Source organism: Onthophagus taurus, chromosome 5 (genome assembly GCF_036711975.1).
Source record: "Onthophagus taurus isolate NC chromosome 5, IU_Otau_3.0, whole genome shotgun sequence".
Lineage (NCBI taxonomy): Eukaryota > Metazoa > Arthropoda > Insecta > Coleoptera > Scarabaeidae > Onthophagus > Onthophagus taurus.
The window spans coordinates 5,755,850-5,774,375 of record NC_091970.1 but is presented as its reverse complement, the minus strand read 5'-3'; the positions used below and the strand labels follow the sequence as shown (position 1 = coordinate 5,774,375).

General features: G+C 29.9%; 1 protein-coding gene across 2 annotated transcripts; it reads right to left on the bottom strand.

Moving 5' to 3' along the window:
* Positions 1–168: 168 nt before the first annotated feature.
* LOC111426634 (Spaetzle domain-containing protein 3) lies at positions 169–18,514 on the bottom strand. 2 transcript variants are annotated; one of them, XM_023061244.2, is made up of 5 exons: positions 16,136–17,017; positions 15,377–15,788; positions 4,283–4,407; positions 3,965–4,225; positions 169–741 (listed from the first exon to the last, which is right to left on the bottom strand). In XM_023061244.2, the coding sequence occupies exons 2-5, from the start codon at positions 15,722–15,724 to the stop codon at positions 456–458; spliced, it is 1,020 nt and encodes a 339-aa protein (XP_022917012.2). In that variant the 5' UTR covers positions 15,725–15,788; positions 16,136–17,017; the 3' UTR covers positions 169–455. The 2 variants fall into 2 exon arrangements, with proteins under 2 accessions (XP_022917012.2, XP_022917013.2); XM_023061245.2 differs by lacking the exon at positions 169–741 and adding an exon at positions 810–1,150 and having other exon boundaries at positions 16,136–18,514.
* Between the last annotated feature and the right edge of the window lie 12 nt (positions 18,515–18,526).

The following is an 18,526-nucleotide window of genomic DNA, read 5'->3' as shown; positions in this document are numbered from 1 at the left end:
CGAAAAGTCGAATATTTGAATAGTCGACTATTTGAACATTCGTTAAAAAAATAATTACTTCATTTGACACAATTTTTTGATTCATTATTTAAAAATTATTATGCTGAACGACAAAGCCTAAGGTTCATCGATTTGATAGTAAATTCAGATTGGTTGTAACGCATGAAATTGTTTGGATACGCGAAACCATTTATTAAAATTAAATCATTTATTACAAAAAATTGATATTATAAATATTTGTCCATTTATTTATAAATTTAAAAAAAACTTACACATAAAAAAATACTATTAAAAAAATAAAAAAATAGCACTATTATTGGTAACTGCATTTTGAGAGTCTCAGTTTGGCACTAAACAATATTTTTAAAATGAAAACGCGAGATGATCATGATGAGAACGTTTTATTTTTTTATATTTAATAATTTTTATTTTATTTATTAATTTAATTTTTATTTTCAGGTTGGATTACACCGGCAGACACAGCACGAAGGAAACAGGAACCAATCCATAAAAATTCCGCGACAATCGTTGTCGGGATCGTAAGCCAACAATCGATACCATTTGTACTTTTGTTCGCAACCGCAATCCCCTTGGCACCGCGAAGTCCTCGCTTTCGAGCAAACTTCCTGGTGAATCGCTTGCTCAAAATGTTGAGTGTTGACAATGGCACGTACTTTCCCCGCTGAATTCGATGCCCAAAACGGTGTGATTACCTCCACTTTACTCTCACAAGCATCTACCCTAAAAAATTAATAACAAAAATTAATTTGTAATCGAGTTATATCGCGATGACTACAAAAAAAGGTAAGTTAATTTTTTAATTTTTTATTTAATTTCGTTACATCTAGATTAATTTTTTAATTATTATGTTAATTCGCATCGACATATACAACAGCTCTCAACTCGGTACCAATCCATAAAAATCCCTTTGCAATCATTGGAAGGGTCATAAGATAACAAACGAATAAACTTGTAATTTTGTTCGCAACCACAATCATCCGAACAACGCGAGGTCGTGTTTTTTGAGCAAACCTCTTGGTCTATGCTCTGTTCGAACCCTTGCGTATTTACGATGGCTCTCAATGACCCTTGCGTATTATTTAACCAAAACGGCGAAATCACTTCCCTCCTACTTTCGCAGGCGTCGATTCTGTAAAACAAATCCTTTTTTCTTTTATGATTTATTTCAAACAATTTTTAATTTTTCGGTTGAGATGATGTAAGTTGCGTGATGTTAGCACAAAAAATAATAAAAATAAACCAGAACCTTTCTTAAAAAAAAATCTGTATAAACAAAAAAAAAACATATAAAGATACATTTACATCAAACGTTCTTAATTACAGTTAGGATGGTTGCGATGTTACATTTTTTAATTCTAATATATCTAATTGGATCAAAAATTAAAAATGCTTTAATTTAAGTCCAAACACGAATAAGTTATCTTAATTATTTCACTAGTTATTTTAGTTTTCCTATAAACAATAGAGATAAAAAAACAAAATGGCCGCCTGTCATTGTTGACATTTCAACGTAATTTTTTATTTTTCCACCAAAACTAACATTCTTGGGTATCAATTCGAATAAATCCGACCTCCTCTATCCAAATTTAGTTCTAAATCATTTCGAAGTGATAGCTTTCAATGATTTATCTTCCTTTTTTGTACTTATTTATCATATCTTAAATGATTTGATTAACATAATATGAACCCACAGGATTTTTATTTCTTGTATTTCAGAAAAATACTTCTAAAGGTTTCCTGTCAAAAGTTGGTAACCTTGTATACTCTATTATAACCTTATTTTACACTAGCACTATCATTAAAACTAACACAAGATCTAAAACTAGAATCATTCGGGTTTAGCCGTGTTGAGAGACGAGCGGCTAAAACCAAATGTTTCTAGTTCTAGTGTTAGTTCTAGTTTTACACTATCACTAGAACTAACACAAGACCTAGAACTAGAATCATTCGGATTTAGCCGTCTTAAGAGACGTGCGGCTAAATCCGAATGTTTCTAGTTCTCGGTCTAGTGTTAGTTCTAGGTAGCGCTAGTTAACATAAGATATTAAAAAGAAAATTAAAACGTTCTTAATTACTGTAACACCTCTATGGTTGCGATGTTACATTTTTTAATTGTAACCTATCTAATTGGATCAAAAATTAAATATGCTTTAATTTAAGTCCAAACACGAATAAGTTATCTTAATTATTTCACTAGTTATTTTAGTTTTCCTATAAACAATAGAGATAAAAAAACAAAATGGCCGCCTGTCATTATTGACATTTCAACGTAATTTTTTATTTTTCCACCAAAACTAACATTCTTGGGTATCAATTCGAATAAATCCGACCTCCTCTATCCAAATTTAGTTCTAAATCATTTCGAAGTGATAGCTTTCAATGATTTATTTTCCTTTTTTGTACTTATTTATCATATCTTAAATGATTTGTATAACATAATATGAACCCACAGGATTTTTATTTCTTGTATTTCAGAAAGATACTTCTAAAGGTTTCCTGTCAAAAGTTGGTAACCTTGTATACTCTATTATAACCTTATTTTACACTAGCACTATCATTAAAACTAACACAAGATCTAAAACTAGAATCATTCGGGTTTAGTCGTCTTGAGAGACGTGTGGCTAAACCCGAATGTTTCTAGTTCTTGGGTTAGTTCTAGTTTTACACTAGCACTATCACTAGAACTAACACAAGACCTAGAACTAGAATCATTCGGATTTAGCCGTCTTAAGAGACGTGCGACTAAATCCGAATGTTTCTAGTTCTCGGTCTAGTGTTAGTTCTAGGTAGCGCTAGTTAACATAAGATATTAAAAAGAAAATTAAAACGTTCTTAATTACAGTAACACCTCTATGGTTGCGATGTTACATTTTTTAATTGTAACCTATCTAATTGGATCAAAAATTAAAAATGCTTTAATTTAAGTCCAAACACGAATAAGTTATCTTAATTGGTTCGGTAGTTATTTTCGTTTTTCAATAAACAATAAAGAGAGATAAAACACAAAATGGCCGCCTGTCATTGTTGACATTTAAACGTAATTTTTTTATTTTTCCACCAAAACTAACATTCTTGGGTATCAATTCGAATAAATCCGACCGCCTCTATCCAAATTTAGTTCTAAATCATTTCGAAGTGATAGCTTTCAATGATTTATCTTCCTTTTTTGTACTTATTTATCATATCTTAAATGATACTTCTAAAGGTTTCCTGTCAAAAGTTGGTAACCTTGTATACTCTATTATAACCTTAGTTTACACTAGCACTATCATTAAAACTAACACAAGATCTAAAACTAGAATCATTCGGGTTTAGCCGTCTTGAGAGACGTGTGGCTAAACCCAAATGTTTCTAGTTCTTGGTCTAGGGTTAGTTCTAGTTTTACACTAGCACTATCACTAGAACTAACACAAGACCTAGAACTAGAATCATTCTTCGTTTCTAGTTCTCGGTCTAGTGTTAGTTCTAGGTAGCGCTAGTTAACATAAGATATTAAAAAGAAAATTAAAACGTTCTTAATTACAGGAACACTTCTATGGTTGCGATGTTACATTTTTTAATTGTAATCTATCTAATTGGATCATAAATTAAAAATGCTTTAATTTAAGTCCAAAGACGAATAAGTTATCTTAATTATTTCGCTAGTTATTTTAGTTTTCCTATAAACAATAGAGATAAAAAAAACAAAATGGCCGCCTGTCATTGTTGACATTTCAACGTAATTTTTTATTTTTCCACCAAAACTAACATTCTTGGGTATCAATTCGAATAAATCCGACCTCCTCTATCCAAATTTATTTCTAAAAATGATAATTAATCGAGTTTTTACTGTAATTAAATAGAAATTAAGAACATTTGCGGTATTAATATCTTGTGGTGCATAAAAATGTACGATTGTGTTTTAACAAAAAAGAAAATTATTAATTTGTTATTAATTAATTACCTTCCGCTTTCGCTTTTATTCCTAAAGTTAAAATTTTGTCGAACCTCCCTATTTTTTCCGAACATCGTCTCGGATTCGTCAAAAACGGGATCTGGTCCGGGGGCTGCGTGTAGATCTGGAACTCCGGGTTTAACGGATCTCTTCGATTTGGTCCCCGGAGACGCAGCAGAGTTGTAATCGGGCGGGGAATTCATCGAGAATTCCCCGTACATCCGTTTCATTAGGGCTTTATTTTCATCTATAAATAATTCTATTCGATCTCTAAAAACAAAATTAATTTACTTGAATCAAATCAACTTGATTAAAATCAAATCTTACATAGGATAAGTATTCCCCGCCGTTGGGCAGTAAAGTTGATAGTCTCTTTTGTAACATGGTACGCCTCGAATTAGGTTTCCACGAAGTTCTACACCTAAAGCTAACGATAAGGCGGTCCACAATATCTTAAACAAAAAATAAAAACCATTTTTCATTGACATTTCAATTACATTTTACAACGATGTTATTAAAAGTAATGTTTACCATTTTAGTTTAATGCTTAATTAATTTTTGTTGCGTTGGGTTATAAAAGCGAATTGATAATAAATTTATTGCGAAACGAGCCATAAAGCATTTCAAAATTGCTTAATTTTAAAGCTTTATTAAATTCAATATTTAATTAATAAATATTAAGTGAAATTTTACGTTTTAAAATGTAAAAGATTTTAAAACTATAAATTCACAAATACTTTCTAACGCAAGAATGAAAACATTAAAAGATATTTTTAGAAAGGAATTTATTGTGTTAGAAAGTATTCATTTTTTATCACACTAAGAATTCGTCAAAACCGTTTAAATCCAAGAAAATCAACAAAGTAAATCGGAAAGGGACTGGAAATAAAGAAAAGAGATTCAACAGAAACTGTAAAGATAAGAAGGTAAATACAAAAAAGATGAAAATGGACTGGATTCAGAAAAATAAGCTTGGCGGTAAAAAGAGAGAGACTGCAAGAATAGTGTAGATGTAAGATAGAGACTAAACAAAGAACAGATAGACTAGAAGGAAATTGGTATTAAAAGAACGAAATTGAGCGGATGCTGGAAAGTCAGGAATGAGATTAGGTACATAAGAAGGGAGATTGGTGAGAAACCATAAAGATAAGAAACTCTTTTAGGTAAGAATAACGAGATTGATTGAAGGCTGGAACGCCAGGGACATGGCTAGGTAGATAACTCGAAGACCATACATAGAAACGAAAAACCGAAAAGAGACTGATAACAGCAAGAAAGAGACATAAAGAATCAAGGAATTGAAGAGAGATTAGGTACACAAGAAGGAACTTTGGTGGAATAGATAGATAGATAAGCTGATGATACAAAAAAAATGGAAGCATTATAAAAATACAATACAATTAACAGAAGCTGACAACAGCAAGCAAAAATAAAAGTTGATGTTATAACAAAAAATAACATCTTGAACGCATGAATGTTTTACTCGATGTTATTTTTGACACAATTAAACTTTATTTTGTAATAAACATCTACTTTTTGAAACTCAAAATTAAAAATTTACATCAAATAAAAATTAGGAATTTACAAAAAATACTCGAAATGTTTTCCCTCTTTTTCAATACATAAATTGAAACGTCGTTTAATGGAGTCAATAGATTGATAGCATTGGTTGACGTTTGACTACTAGATTAAAGTTCAATTGTTCTTTTGTGTCTACCGCTACTTGTTATTTGGACAAAAATAACATCCAGTGTAAAACATTCACGGGCTACTAGATTAAAATGTTTAGCCGTCTTGAAAGACGTGCGGCTAAATCCGAATGTTTCTAGGTCTAGTATCAGTTCTAGTTTTACACTAGCACTATCACTAGAACTAACACAAAAACTAGAACTAGAATCATTCGGGTTTAGCCGTCTTAAGAAACGTGCGGCTAAACCCGAATGTTTCTAGTTCTCGGTTTAGTGTTAGTTCCAGTTTTACACTAGCACTAGAACTAACACAAGACCTAGAACTAGAATCATTCGGCTTTAGCCGTACGTCTCTCAAGATGGCTAAACCCGAATGATTCTTGTTCTAGATCTTGTCTTAGTTCTAGTGGCAGTGCTAATTAGCATAAGATATTATTATGTTGTATATTTTTATTGAACTAAAACTAGAACTAACACAAGACCGAGAATTAGAATCATTCGGGTTTAGCCGTCTTGAGAGACGTGCGGCTAAATCCGAATGTTTCTAATTCTCAGTCTAGTGTTAGTTCTAGTGGCAGTTGTAGATAGCGCTAGTTAACATAAAATATTACTATGTTGTATATTTTTATTAAACTAGAACTAACACTACATACACCTAGAACTAGAAAGTTTATGATATTGCCTCGCATAATGGATTAGAGAACGATATACTTTGCACAACTCATCAAAACACTTTAAACTATTGACATTTTTAATTACTACTATATTAATGTCAAAGAAATAACATACAAGGTGTTGCATAAATTTGGTTTCAATACTTTTAATGAAATTAGAACAAAACACATATAAATAGAGAGATCAAAAAATGTTATTTACGAAGATTTTCTAATAAATTAATCACATAATTGCTCTATTAATAGAATTGAATGAACCATGATTCGTTACAAAAAAAAAATAAAAAAAAAAAAAAAACGCGGAAATCCGATACCTGACGATGAATGAAATTTTCTCGAAAATTACGTCAAGGTTTTATCAAGCGAACCACGAAAACACGAAAATTTTCGTTTAATTAAGCAGAAAAATACTCCCACAATTTTTATTAATTTATTTGATGTCATTTCGTAGGCCGGAAGTAAGAATAAATCGCGGGGGAATTCGAACGGGGCGTGTCAAGGTCTTAACTTTCGATCTATAACAATCCTATTGTTAAACAATTAATTAAACAACAACCTATTTAAGACATAAATATGTTAAACCCAAAAAAACAAGTTTTATCTAAAATCGCAAATAAATAAAAAGCGAATAATTAAAAAAAAATTATATTTGGTGTTATTTTTGCTGAATAACAATTTAGATCCTATTCGATCTGGAAATCCCGAGTAGGAGGTGGTTACGTTCTCGTATTAAATAAAATTAAATCGAACAACCGTAATGTTGTTTTGAAAATCGGATCGTTAATCACACGTGAGAGCCCTACTCGGAGCAATTAAGACCGTTTTGCCTCGTAATTTATTCGCAAATAATTAATGCTAAGCGTATATGAGAAATTAATGAAATTGTCCGCTTCATTCGATTTGTGCGAAATAAGCGATAATGAGCTAACGGTGTTGTTTACACACCCAATTTACAACATTCTAAAAAATTTTTTTAATAAAAATTTAGTTTATATTTGCATAAATTGAAGATTTGCATCTAATATACAATTAAGGCGCATATTGTACTTCGAACCTTGAAGTAGTTTAATTTACAAACAATTTCAAAGAGTCATTATTACGATTCAGGTCATAACACTTTAATTTTAATTTTATTTTTATTAATAAAAGTTTAATGTTAATTAAAATTGATTTTATAACAATTAATCTTATTGTTATAATAACATCTTTTTTATGAACTCACCAAATTATCCATAATTGCAAATTCTTCATTATAATTTAATTAAAACGGTTTATTTAATCACTTAAGATTTATTTTTTTATGAATTTCGTTTAAAAAATTTTTCTATTTTTAATTGCACAGCTTCGTCGAAAGCAAACCGTGTGGAACTGTTTAAACATTGATGTACAGGCGATGACACAACCGCAAGGACAAGGCGTTGTGTGGAAAATAGTGGGAGCTATTTAACACCGACGAAGAATATATTCTTTTTTGTGCCAATATTTTTTAAATGTTTCGGATTAAAATTTTTTAAAGATCCTTCAGCTTTTAGGTCATCAACTCGAATACTCTACTTAATAAGTAAAATGATTTGGTTGATAAAAGTGAAAGATAATTTGTATTACAAGATATATCTTGAACGTGACTCCTAACCAAAAGGAAATCTAACGTTTTAAATTACACACATCTCATTATATCTTCGTGTAAAAGAAGTATGAGTCAGAATTGGAAGAGTGATCGATTGGTTATTTATATTATACATTAACATTTCTATGAAAAACTTATTTGTATACATTTCCCGACAGCATTATCTGGCCGATAAATTAGTTTGGATAACTGCAGGCAGGATAACTTATCCGCCAGATATTTATGGTTGCCAAAGCTTTTATATAAAAACTGGATTCAAAAAAACTAAGCATTGCGGTAAAAAGGGAGATTGCAAGAATACTGTAGATGTAAGATAGAGACGAAACAAAGAACAGATAGACTAGAAGGAAACTGATATTAGAAGAACAACATTGAACGGGTGCTAGAAAGTCAGGAATGAGATAAGAAGGGAGATTGGTGAGAAACCATAAAGACAAGAAACTCTTGGGAACAGACTGATAACAGAAGAAAGATAAAAAAGGAAAGTCAAGAAGGAGCTTGTGTAAAGCATAGTGGAGACAAAACAGAAAGATTATTTATTAATAGAAAGACTTAGAAATATTTAGAAAAAAAGTGGTGCTAGAATAACGATTGATTGAAGGTTGGAACGCCAAGAACATGGCTAGGTAGATAAGTCGAAGACCATACATAGAAACGAAACACCGAAAAGAGACTGACAACAGCAAGAAAGGGATCTGAAAGATAAACACATAGAATCAAAAGATTAGAAATACAAGAAGGAGCTTAGTTGTGACAAAAACTTTTAGTTGTCTTCATAAAACAACCTTTAAAGTGATTCCAAACTTGATGCATTTATCTCAAAAAATTAAAAAGTTCGAACTTTCAACTTTTAATTTTGACATATTTGTCAACTTCATAAAAAATCCTTTAAAATGAGTCCAAACTAGACATTTTTGACTTTAATATTAATGGAAATACAATCACTTCCGGTTTGAAACGTCAACGTCAATTTTGACATATTTGTCATCTTCATTAAAAAACCTTTAAAATGAGTCCAAAGATGACGCACTTATCTCAAAAAACAAAAAAACAACAAAAAACAACAATGAAGACAGCAATTTAATTTTTAAATATTAATACCAACCTTAATTTTTGATTTTTTTTATTATATTTTTGTTTTTGTGACAAATATTAAGACATTTTATAAGAATTAAGAATATGTCAAAATGACATTGACATTTCAAACATTGACATTCTTAACCGGAAGTTAACCATAACTTCATGAATATTGAAGATAAATACGTCGTGTTTGTACTCATTTTAAAGGATTTTTAATGAAGATTACAAATATGTCAAAATTGAGGTTGACATTTTAAACCTGAAGTTAGTTATCATATAATAGAAGTTTTATTACTGAAGAAAATCTAGTGTTAGTCATGTTTCCGCACTTTCGTTGCAATGGTTTATCTTGTAGAGTCTCGAAGAAGAGATAAGATACAAGAAAAGAAATTAATTGATTTCGTCGTTTTTTTAATTTTTTAGAATTCTATTTCTTTTTATTTCCATCGAGGAATTTATTCAGACTTGTTTCTTATTTCAATGTTTATCAGTTATTTGGATTAAAAGATTTGCTTCCAAGGATCAGTTTTCTACCTCGTTCTTTTGTTAGCGATCAAAATTCATGGTCATATTGGAGGATTTGTTCCTTATGTCTCAAATCTTTTAATACTGTACATTGAATGAATCACTTCTGTATGCATTGCATAAAAACGTTTCTTCTTTGATTTCCAAGCATTCTTCTTTTATTGAAATGTACCTATTTTGGTTTTTAGCCAAATAAAAGTTTTGAAGACTTAAGTATCAAAAGGAATCATTTTGAAGTGATGGCTTTCAAGGACATAGGGTTTTTACTTCTAGTATTTCACAAAAATACTTCTAAATGTTTCCTGTTACAAGTTGGCAACCTTGTATACTCTATTATAACCTTATTTTACACTAGCAGTATCACTAGAACTAACGCAAGACCTAGAACTAGAATCATTTGGATTTAGCCGTCTTGAAAGACGTGCGGCTAAATCCGAATGTTTCTAGTTCTCGGTCTAGTATTAGTTCTAGTTTTACACTATCACTAGAATTATCATCAGGTAGATTTATCGGTATACTGTGCAACCAGCCCTTAAACAATTTATTAAACTATAAAGTGTCAAAGGGTGCGTTCTAGATTATATAGCATCAAAATTTACAGTTGGTACCACTTCACGTTTTATATATCTGTCAACTGTGATATTTGAAATCAACTTTATTGATTAAGTAACAGATAATCTGAATCTAATCAAGTAATATATTTACTTTTATTATATTAAACTTTTAGCGGTTAAATTTCCAATGACATTTACCAGTTCGTCCATAAACATTAAAAAAGTAATAATTTTCCCATACGGCGTTTAAGTTCCTTATTTCGCGCCATAGTTTTTTTAGATCGCGGAGAAGGTGAAGCTCAAAATGTCAAGCGAGTATGGCACGTTTTAAATTGTAACAATTGACTTTTCCTTGTCTATTTTTCCGCAACACTCGTGCGTGCGAAGGTCATACTATCCATTAATCTCCTTCTTACCCGTACCATGCAGTTCATTAAACCTTTAATTTTCCAGAATCTTGCAGAAAATAAAATCTGCAATAATACACTTTTAAAACATCTTTTTTATTAGGTACACGGTTTTTTTTTGAGACGTGTTCTTCGTGACTGATCACCGTGTGTTAAAATCGCTAACATTTAAAGTTCACATCCATATTCGTCACGTTCTTATGATGTTTTTTTTTTCGTTGCGTCTTGATTTCAAATTTTAATTTAATCTTAAAATAATCGCTTTTTTAATATTAACTATTTAAATGTGTACGTGTCCAGAATGGCAACGGTCACGGCTGAGAGGGTACAAAGACCTGTTGAAAGTAAAACGCTTGGTGGACACGTTACTTTCTAGGATATAGGCCAAGGGCTGAAACGACATCAACGACAACGAGAGAACGCACAAGAAATAGAGCACATAATAATAACGTTTTGTCGTGTTCCCACCGGATTACGCAATGATCTCCGTTTATAAAGCAATAGCTGCTTTGTTTGCTCATAAGATCCATTCTCTTAAAGTGCTCTTACTACATTGTTTAAATTTAAATGTATTTATTGTAATCTTGGAAAAGATTATATCAATTTTTTTGCTTCGTTTTTAAAAAATCGAAAATTATCATTTTATAAACGAAATGAGATTTCTTCCCACTTTCTTTTAAAAAAGTGGGAAGATTCCATGAAAATAAATATCTTAAGAATTCGATTTTTCAAATTATGCGAAAAATTCTTGTACTACATCATTGAGGTTGAGTTCAAAAATTATTATCTTAAGAACGAATGGATCTTTTCAAGTATGGTTTTGTACGCGAAAAAATACGTACTTTATTCTATAAGATAGGAGTATTTCATTAAGATATCTTAAGAATTCGATTTTTCACGATTTTTTTAAAAATAAGGTTGAAAAATTTTTTTAATACATCACTGAGGTTGAGTGTAAAAATTATTATCTCAAGAACGAAAAGAGATATTCAAGTACTGGTTAGTTTTCGACAAAGTACGTACTTTATTCTATAAAATGGGAGTATTTTATTAAAATATCTTAAGAATGCGATTTTTTTAAAATAATTCTAAAAAAAATTTAATTTCATAAAGTTACTCAAATTCAGCAATTATTATCTCAAGAACAAATTGAGATATTAAATTAATTAAAAATATATTATTGAGATATACGTACGTTCTTCTATAAAGTGGAAAAGTTTCAAGAAGATATCTTAAGAATTCGATTTTTCACTTTTTTTTTAAGTTATGCGAAAAAATTTGTTTACTACATAATTGAGGTTGATTTCAAAAATTATTATCTCAAGAACGAATAGAGCTTTTCAATTCCTTTTTGTGTCCATGAAAAGTGCACACTCTCTTCTACAAAGTGAGAAAGTTTTATGATAATATCTTAAGAATTCGATTTTTTAAATTTTTTAAAAATATCTACAAAAATTTTTTACTACTTTATTAAGGTTGAGTTAAAAAATTATGATCTCAAAAACGAATAGAGATATTCAAGCGCGGTTCTTATATAAAGCACTTTCTTATATAAAGTGAGAAAGTTACAAGAAAATATCTTAAGAATCCGATTTTTTCTGATTTTTTAAACAATTATTTCGCTTCGTTCTTAAAAAATCGAATTCTTAAGATATTTTCTTCTAACTCTCCCACTTTATAGAAAAAAGCGTGTGCTTTTTCACGAATAAAATCTTTTTTCATTTTTGAGACAATAACATTTAAATTTCTTTATGTCGTTATAATTTGTCGCAATGTTTTGATTCACGCGTTCTCGCAGGAACGACAATCTATAATTGTTTGTAAGGAGATGGTGGTGGCCTTTGGAGGCCCCAGGGGAACAGTCTCCAGGAATTCGAACTATTACCAATGTGTTGTGTCGTGTGACAGCTCACGGTTGACAACTTGCGTGCTCGATTAGATCGATAGATCTCGCGAGGAAACGCCGCCGTCGTCGTCGTCGGAAGGCGTTGGCCACTATCTAACTAAAGATACAGATCTTTTACGAACCCGCCTACAACAACCACCTTGAAATTTTCTAAACATTTTTTTTTTATTTTTGCTCGCTTGATTTAGATTTTTCTGATTGATTAATGAACCCGTTTCAATTTCAACTTCAATTCTATCCCATTTTTAATTATTAAAAAAAACTCATTGTAATTTATTCATTAACACTCTTAGCACGATAATCATTATCTGTTAACCTGTCCATTAATTTTTCCATTTCCATAAACTGCAAAGCCATTTATACGATATTTCTAATTCTTATTCCAACATAAATCATATTTTAATCTTTTTAATTGAAAAATTGAATTTAATCTGACAACTTGAGAAAGTTTATTAACTAAATGCTTTTTATATATTATATCCTTGACAAAAAATTTATTGCCCATTTAATTTATATATATATATAAACATATGTGAGATATTTATGTACAAAACCGCACATGAATATCTCAATTTATTCTTGAGATAATAATAATTCATGAATTTGAGTAACTTTATGAAGTTAAACATTTTTTACAATTATTTTTTAAAAATCGCATTCTTAAGATATCTTCTTGAAACTTTTCCACTTTATAGAAGAAAGTACGTACTTTCTCACGAACAAAACCGCACTTGAATATCTCTTTTCGTTCTTGAGATAATAATTTTTTAACTCAACCTCAATTATGTATAAAAAAAATTTTCAACATTATTTTTAAAAAATTGTGATAAATCGAATTCTTAAGATATCTTTATGAAATATTCCCACTTTATAGAAGAAAGTAGGTACTTTGTCGCATACAAAACCGCATATGAATATCTCAATTTGTTCTTGAGATAATAATTCCTGAATTTAAGTAACTTCATGAAGTTAAAAATTTTTTACAATTATTTTAAAAAATCGCAAAAAATCGAATTTTTAAGATATATTAATGAAATACTCCTATCTTATAGAATAAAGTACGTACTTTCTCGCGAACAAAACCGCACTTGAATATCTCTTTTCGTTCTTGAGATAATAATTTTTTAACTCAACCTCAATTATGTAGTAAAAACAATTTTCAACATTATTTTTAAAAAATTGTGAAAAATCGAATCCTTAAGATATCTTTATGAAATATTCCCACTTTATAGAAGAAAGTACGTACTTTGTGGCATACAAAACCGCATATGAATATCTCAATTTGTTCTTGAGATAATAATTCCTGAATTTGAGTAACTTCATGAAGTTAAAAATTTTTTACAATTATTTTAGAAAATCGCAAAAAATCGAATTCTTAAAGTATATTAATGAAATATTCCTATCTTATAGAATAAAGTACGTACTTTCTCGCGAACAAAACCGCACTTGAATATCTCTTTTCGTTCTTGAGATAATAATTTTTTAACTCAACCTCAATTATGTATAAAAAAAATTTTCAACATTATTTTTAAAAAATCGTGAAAAAACGAATTCTTAAGATATCTTTATGAAATATTCCCACTTTATTAAAAGAAAGTACGTACTTTGTCGCATACAAAACCGCATATGAATATCTCAATTTGTTCTTGAGATAATAATTCCTGAATTTGAGTAACTTTATGAAGTTAAAATTTTTTTACAATTATTTTAAAAAATCGCAAAAAATCGAATTCTTAAGATATATTAATAAAATACTCCTATCTTATAGAATAAAGTACGTACTTTTTCGCGAACAAAACCGCACTTGAATATCTCTTTTCGTTCTTGAGATAATAATTTTTTAACTCAACCTCAATTATGTATAAAAAAAATTTTCAACATTATTTTTAAAAAATCGTGAAAAAACGAATTCTTAAGATATCTTTATGAAATATTCCCACTTTATTAAAAGAAAGTACGTACTTTGTCGCATACAAAACCGCATATGAATATCTCAATTTGTTCTTGAGATAATAATTCCTGAATTTAAGTAACTTCATGAAGTTAAAAATTTTTTACAATTATTTTAAAAAATCGCAAAAAATCGAATTCTTAAGATATATTAATGAAATACTCCTATCTTATAGAATAAAGTACGTACTTTCTCGCGAACAAAACCGCACTTGAATATCTCTTTTCGTTCTTGAGATAATAATTTTTTAACTCAACCTCAATTATGTATAAAAAAATTTTCAACATTATTTTTAAAAAATCGTGAAAAAACGAATTCTTAAGATATTTTTATGAAATATTCCCACTTTATAGAAGAAAGTACGTACTTTTTCGCGTACAAAACCGCACTTGAATATCTCAATTTGTTCTCGAAATAATAATATCTGAATTTGAGTAACTTTATGAAGTTAAACATTTTTACAATTATTTTTAAGAAATCGCATTCTTAAGATATCTTAATGAAATACTTCCATCTTATAGAATAAAGTACGTACTTTCTCGCGAACTAACCCGCACTTGAATATCTCTTTTCGTTCTTGAGATAATAATTTTAGCACTTATAATAAGAAAATTTTCAATTTAAAAAATCGAATTCTTAAGATATCTTTATGAAACATTCCCACTTTATAGAAGAAATTTTTATATACATCCTTTACAAAAAGTGTATTGCCTTTTTAATTTATATATATATTTCTTTTTAAGTTCAATATTTTTGTTGAGTTAAACGTAATTATTATTTAATAGCAATAATTTTAAAAAATATCTCGAATTCCATTCCGATTATTCACCTTTTGGTTGGTTCGAAATAACCTCGAAAAGTTTAAACGCGATTGGAGAAAACCCGGACGACCTCAGCTTCCGCTTTCTATGCACGAAAACTCATCTGTGTCAAGTTCGCAAAACAAATTTATCCGCGATTCCGGGTTTTCATATTTTTTAAATAAAAAAAAATAAATTTATTAACTCACCGGGATTTGTACAAACGTTCCGTTATTAACTTGCGGGTATGAATAAAGTGGCACGACAGGAACTGAACCGTTTTTAAGAAGAATTGGCCCTTGAAGCGGAGTTACGTTTTGATTTGGATCACCATCGTCGTAATAATCATCGTCGTAATCGATGACGGCGTGTATCCGCGTTTTTGAGCCGGTTCCTGCTTGAACTTTTGTGTAGGTTGGGGGTGTTAAAGGAACCGGGGGAGGTTGGGTTACCTCTTCAGCGGTAAACGCACTCGGGGGGCGAGGATATGTATAACCATGTTGAGTGAAAAAAGGGGGCGAAACGGGAAAGGGATGGCTAAAGTTTAATAAAGCCATTTTTTAAGGTATTTTTAAGGATTTTTTGATTCAAGACTTCGGTGACACCATTTTCTTGGTTAATCTGCAATCGAAAAGAAATTATTTCAAAATCGTCACCATTTAAATGTTTAAATAGAATTTTGTACACAAAACCTTGATTCGAAAAGCTTCAAATTCAACCTCGAATTAGAACCGCTTCGATTTATCGAATTTAATATATAGAATGTAAACAGTTCTTGTAATTATGTTTTAATATTCAATGTTAAGCGTAAGTCGCTTTCTAATTTTGACACTGAATTTTCGGCGTTACATAAACAACGTTCACCAAACACAGAATTAAAACGCGTTTTAATTAAAACCAAAAATTTTTTTATAAATTCAGAAAGGTGCAAAAAGAAGAATCAAAATAATAAATAAGATCTTCCTTACCTTATAAACGATATGCGCAGAATCAACACGGGAAACGCGCGCACGATCTCGGCAACCGCTGACAGTGAACTGACTTAAGCCGGCTTCGATTCCCTCCTCCGTGGTTCGCTTTTCATTTCTCTGGCCTCCAAATTGATACACATTCAAGTATTTATAACAATCGCGCACCGATTGCCTCTCTAATCGTAGCAGTAAACGAACTCGAAATTCCTAACAACTTAAGATATCCGAGAGGCAAATGTCAAAAATGACTTAATCATCATTCCTTTTTAACCAATCGTTTATAAAGAATACTTAAGTGTCTCGAATAATACAAAAAAATCACAAAAAACGAATTATTTTGGATTTACCAGTTGATGGGGCTTAGAATTTTGATGAAAAAGTGTATCAAAATGGTTCTGTTCGGCTAAAAACATCTCTAAAATTTCATAAAAAATGATTTTGCTGTTTCCTAAAAGAGTGCCAAAGAAATGGAAAATAAAAAAAGCTGGTTGGTGTGTGTCAAAATGGAAAAAAATGATTGAAAATAACTTCAAAAAGACATAAGAAGTTTATGATACGAAGAAATATTTTTTTCTATGACTCTAAAATATGAAAAAAACTAATTGGTGGGAGCCTATTTGATTAAAAATATCTTTAGGATACTTAATTGTAATGAAAAATATAAAAAAATGATTTTTGACATTGTTTCCAAGATACTACGTAATAGAAAAAGCTTGTTGGTGCGTGTCAAAATGGTACTAAATGATTAAAATACCTTGAGATTATTTGATAAATAACAAAAGAAGTGAATAACATTAAGAAATACATTTTCCAGAAAATTAAAAAAATTATGAACATAGGAAAAGTTGATTGGTATGATCAGAACAGTTTTAATTGATTAACATCTCTATGATAACATGATAAAGATGATAGAATTAAAAGAACGATTTTGATTTGCTAAAAAAGTGGGTGTCAAAATTGTACCAAATGAATAAAAATGTCTTGAGGTTCCTAAAAAAAGACAAAAAGAAGTCAATCCTTCCTATTCATTATTACCTAGATCTAATTTACATTCTTGCAAAAATTGTCTTAAATAAAAAAATTTTAAAAAGTCTGAAAATGTTTGAGGAAATCTACTGAAACTTTTTGAAACTAGCTTTTCCATAAGTTATTGGAAATATTTCAAACACAGTTAATATACTGTATTAATACCAACAGCTTTTCTTAAGCAGCACTCGGAAATTATTCAAAATCTTGGAAAATTCTCGACAATAATCTGAAATAATTATGAACTGCGTAAACATTCATGACTTCAAGTCTTGTCTTAGAAAAACGATTGGTAACTTCTTGCTAATCTAGTAATAAGTGAAATAAATCCATAAAATTGCAGGCATTTTCAAGTAGTTCCTTGAAAATTTTTGGAAATAGTATGGTGGTCTTGGACATCAGTTAAAGCACCTTCAATTTTGAACAAATCAACTTCAAATCAGAACTTCCTATGATATTTTACGTAGATTTTTGATTCTTTGCTAATTTCTATCACATCGCTTTTGGCATCAACTTTAACATCGTTTTTAACATCTTGTTTTATATCTACTTCAGCAATTTCTGTGGCATCATCTTTACCATCCTTTTTTACTTCTTTGGTCATGTTCCTAGACATCGTTTTTTATATCTTTTTTCATTTTCTTTACTAATTTTTGCCCCATCTACTTTGACATCCGTTTTGACATGATCTTTACTAATTGCTATGCTATGTTCTTAGTTAATTTCTAACTCATCCTTTTTGGAATCCATTTCGACATTTTCATTACTAATTTTTGCCCCATCTTCTTTGGCATTCTTTTTGGCCTCATCTTTACTAATTACTTTGTCATGCTCTTTGTTAATTTCAGTCTTAACTTCCTTAGTACCAATTTTAGAATCGCCTATGATAACTATTTTGGCATCTCCTTTGGTAATGTCTGCTTCAACTTCTTTGGCATCCATTTTGAGCTCATTTTTACTAATTACTTTGTCATGTTCTTTACTAATTTATGCCTCATATCTTTTGGTGTCTATTTTTTAAGTCATTTTCGACATCTTCTTTGCCAGTTTCTTTATCCATCTTGATAGCTTTTATGGTAGCTATTTTGTAATCCTTTGTTTACAAAATTTTTTTTTTTGTTTGATCCTTTGTAATCTTTTCTTTACTAATTTCTTTTGCATCTTTTTTGCCATCCATTTTAATATCGCCTTTAATATCATCATTGCAAATTTTTTCATCATGTTTTTTGCTAATCTCTGCGCCATACTGACGTCCATTTTCACCAACATTTTTGGTATCGTTTTTCAAGATATTCTTTGCTAATTACTTCATCATCTTTTTGACATTTACTTTGCTAATTTCTTTAGTATCGATACTAACAA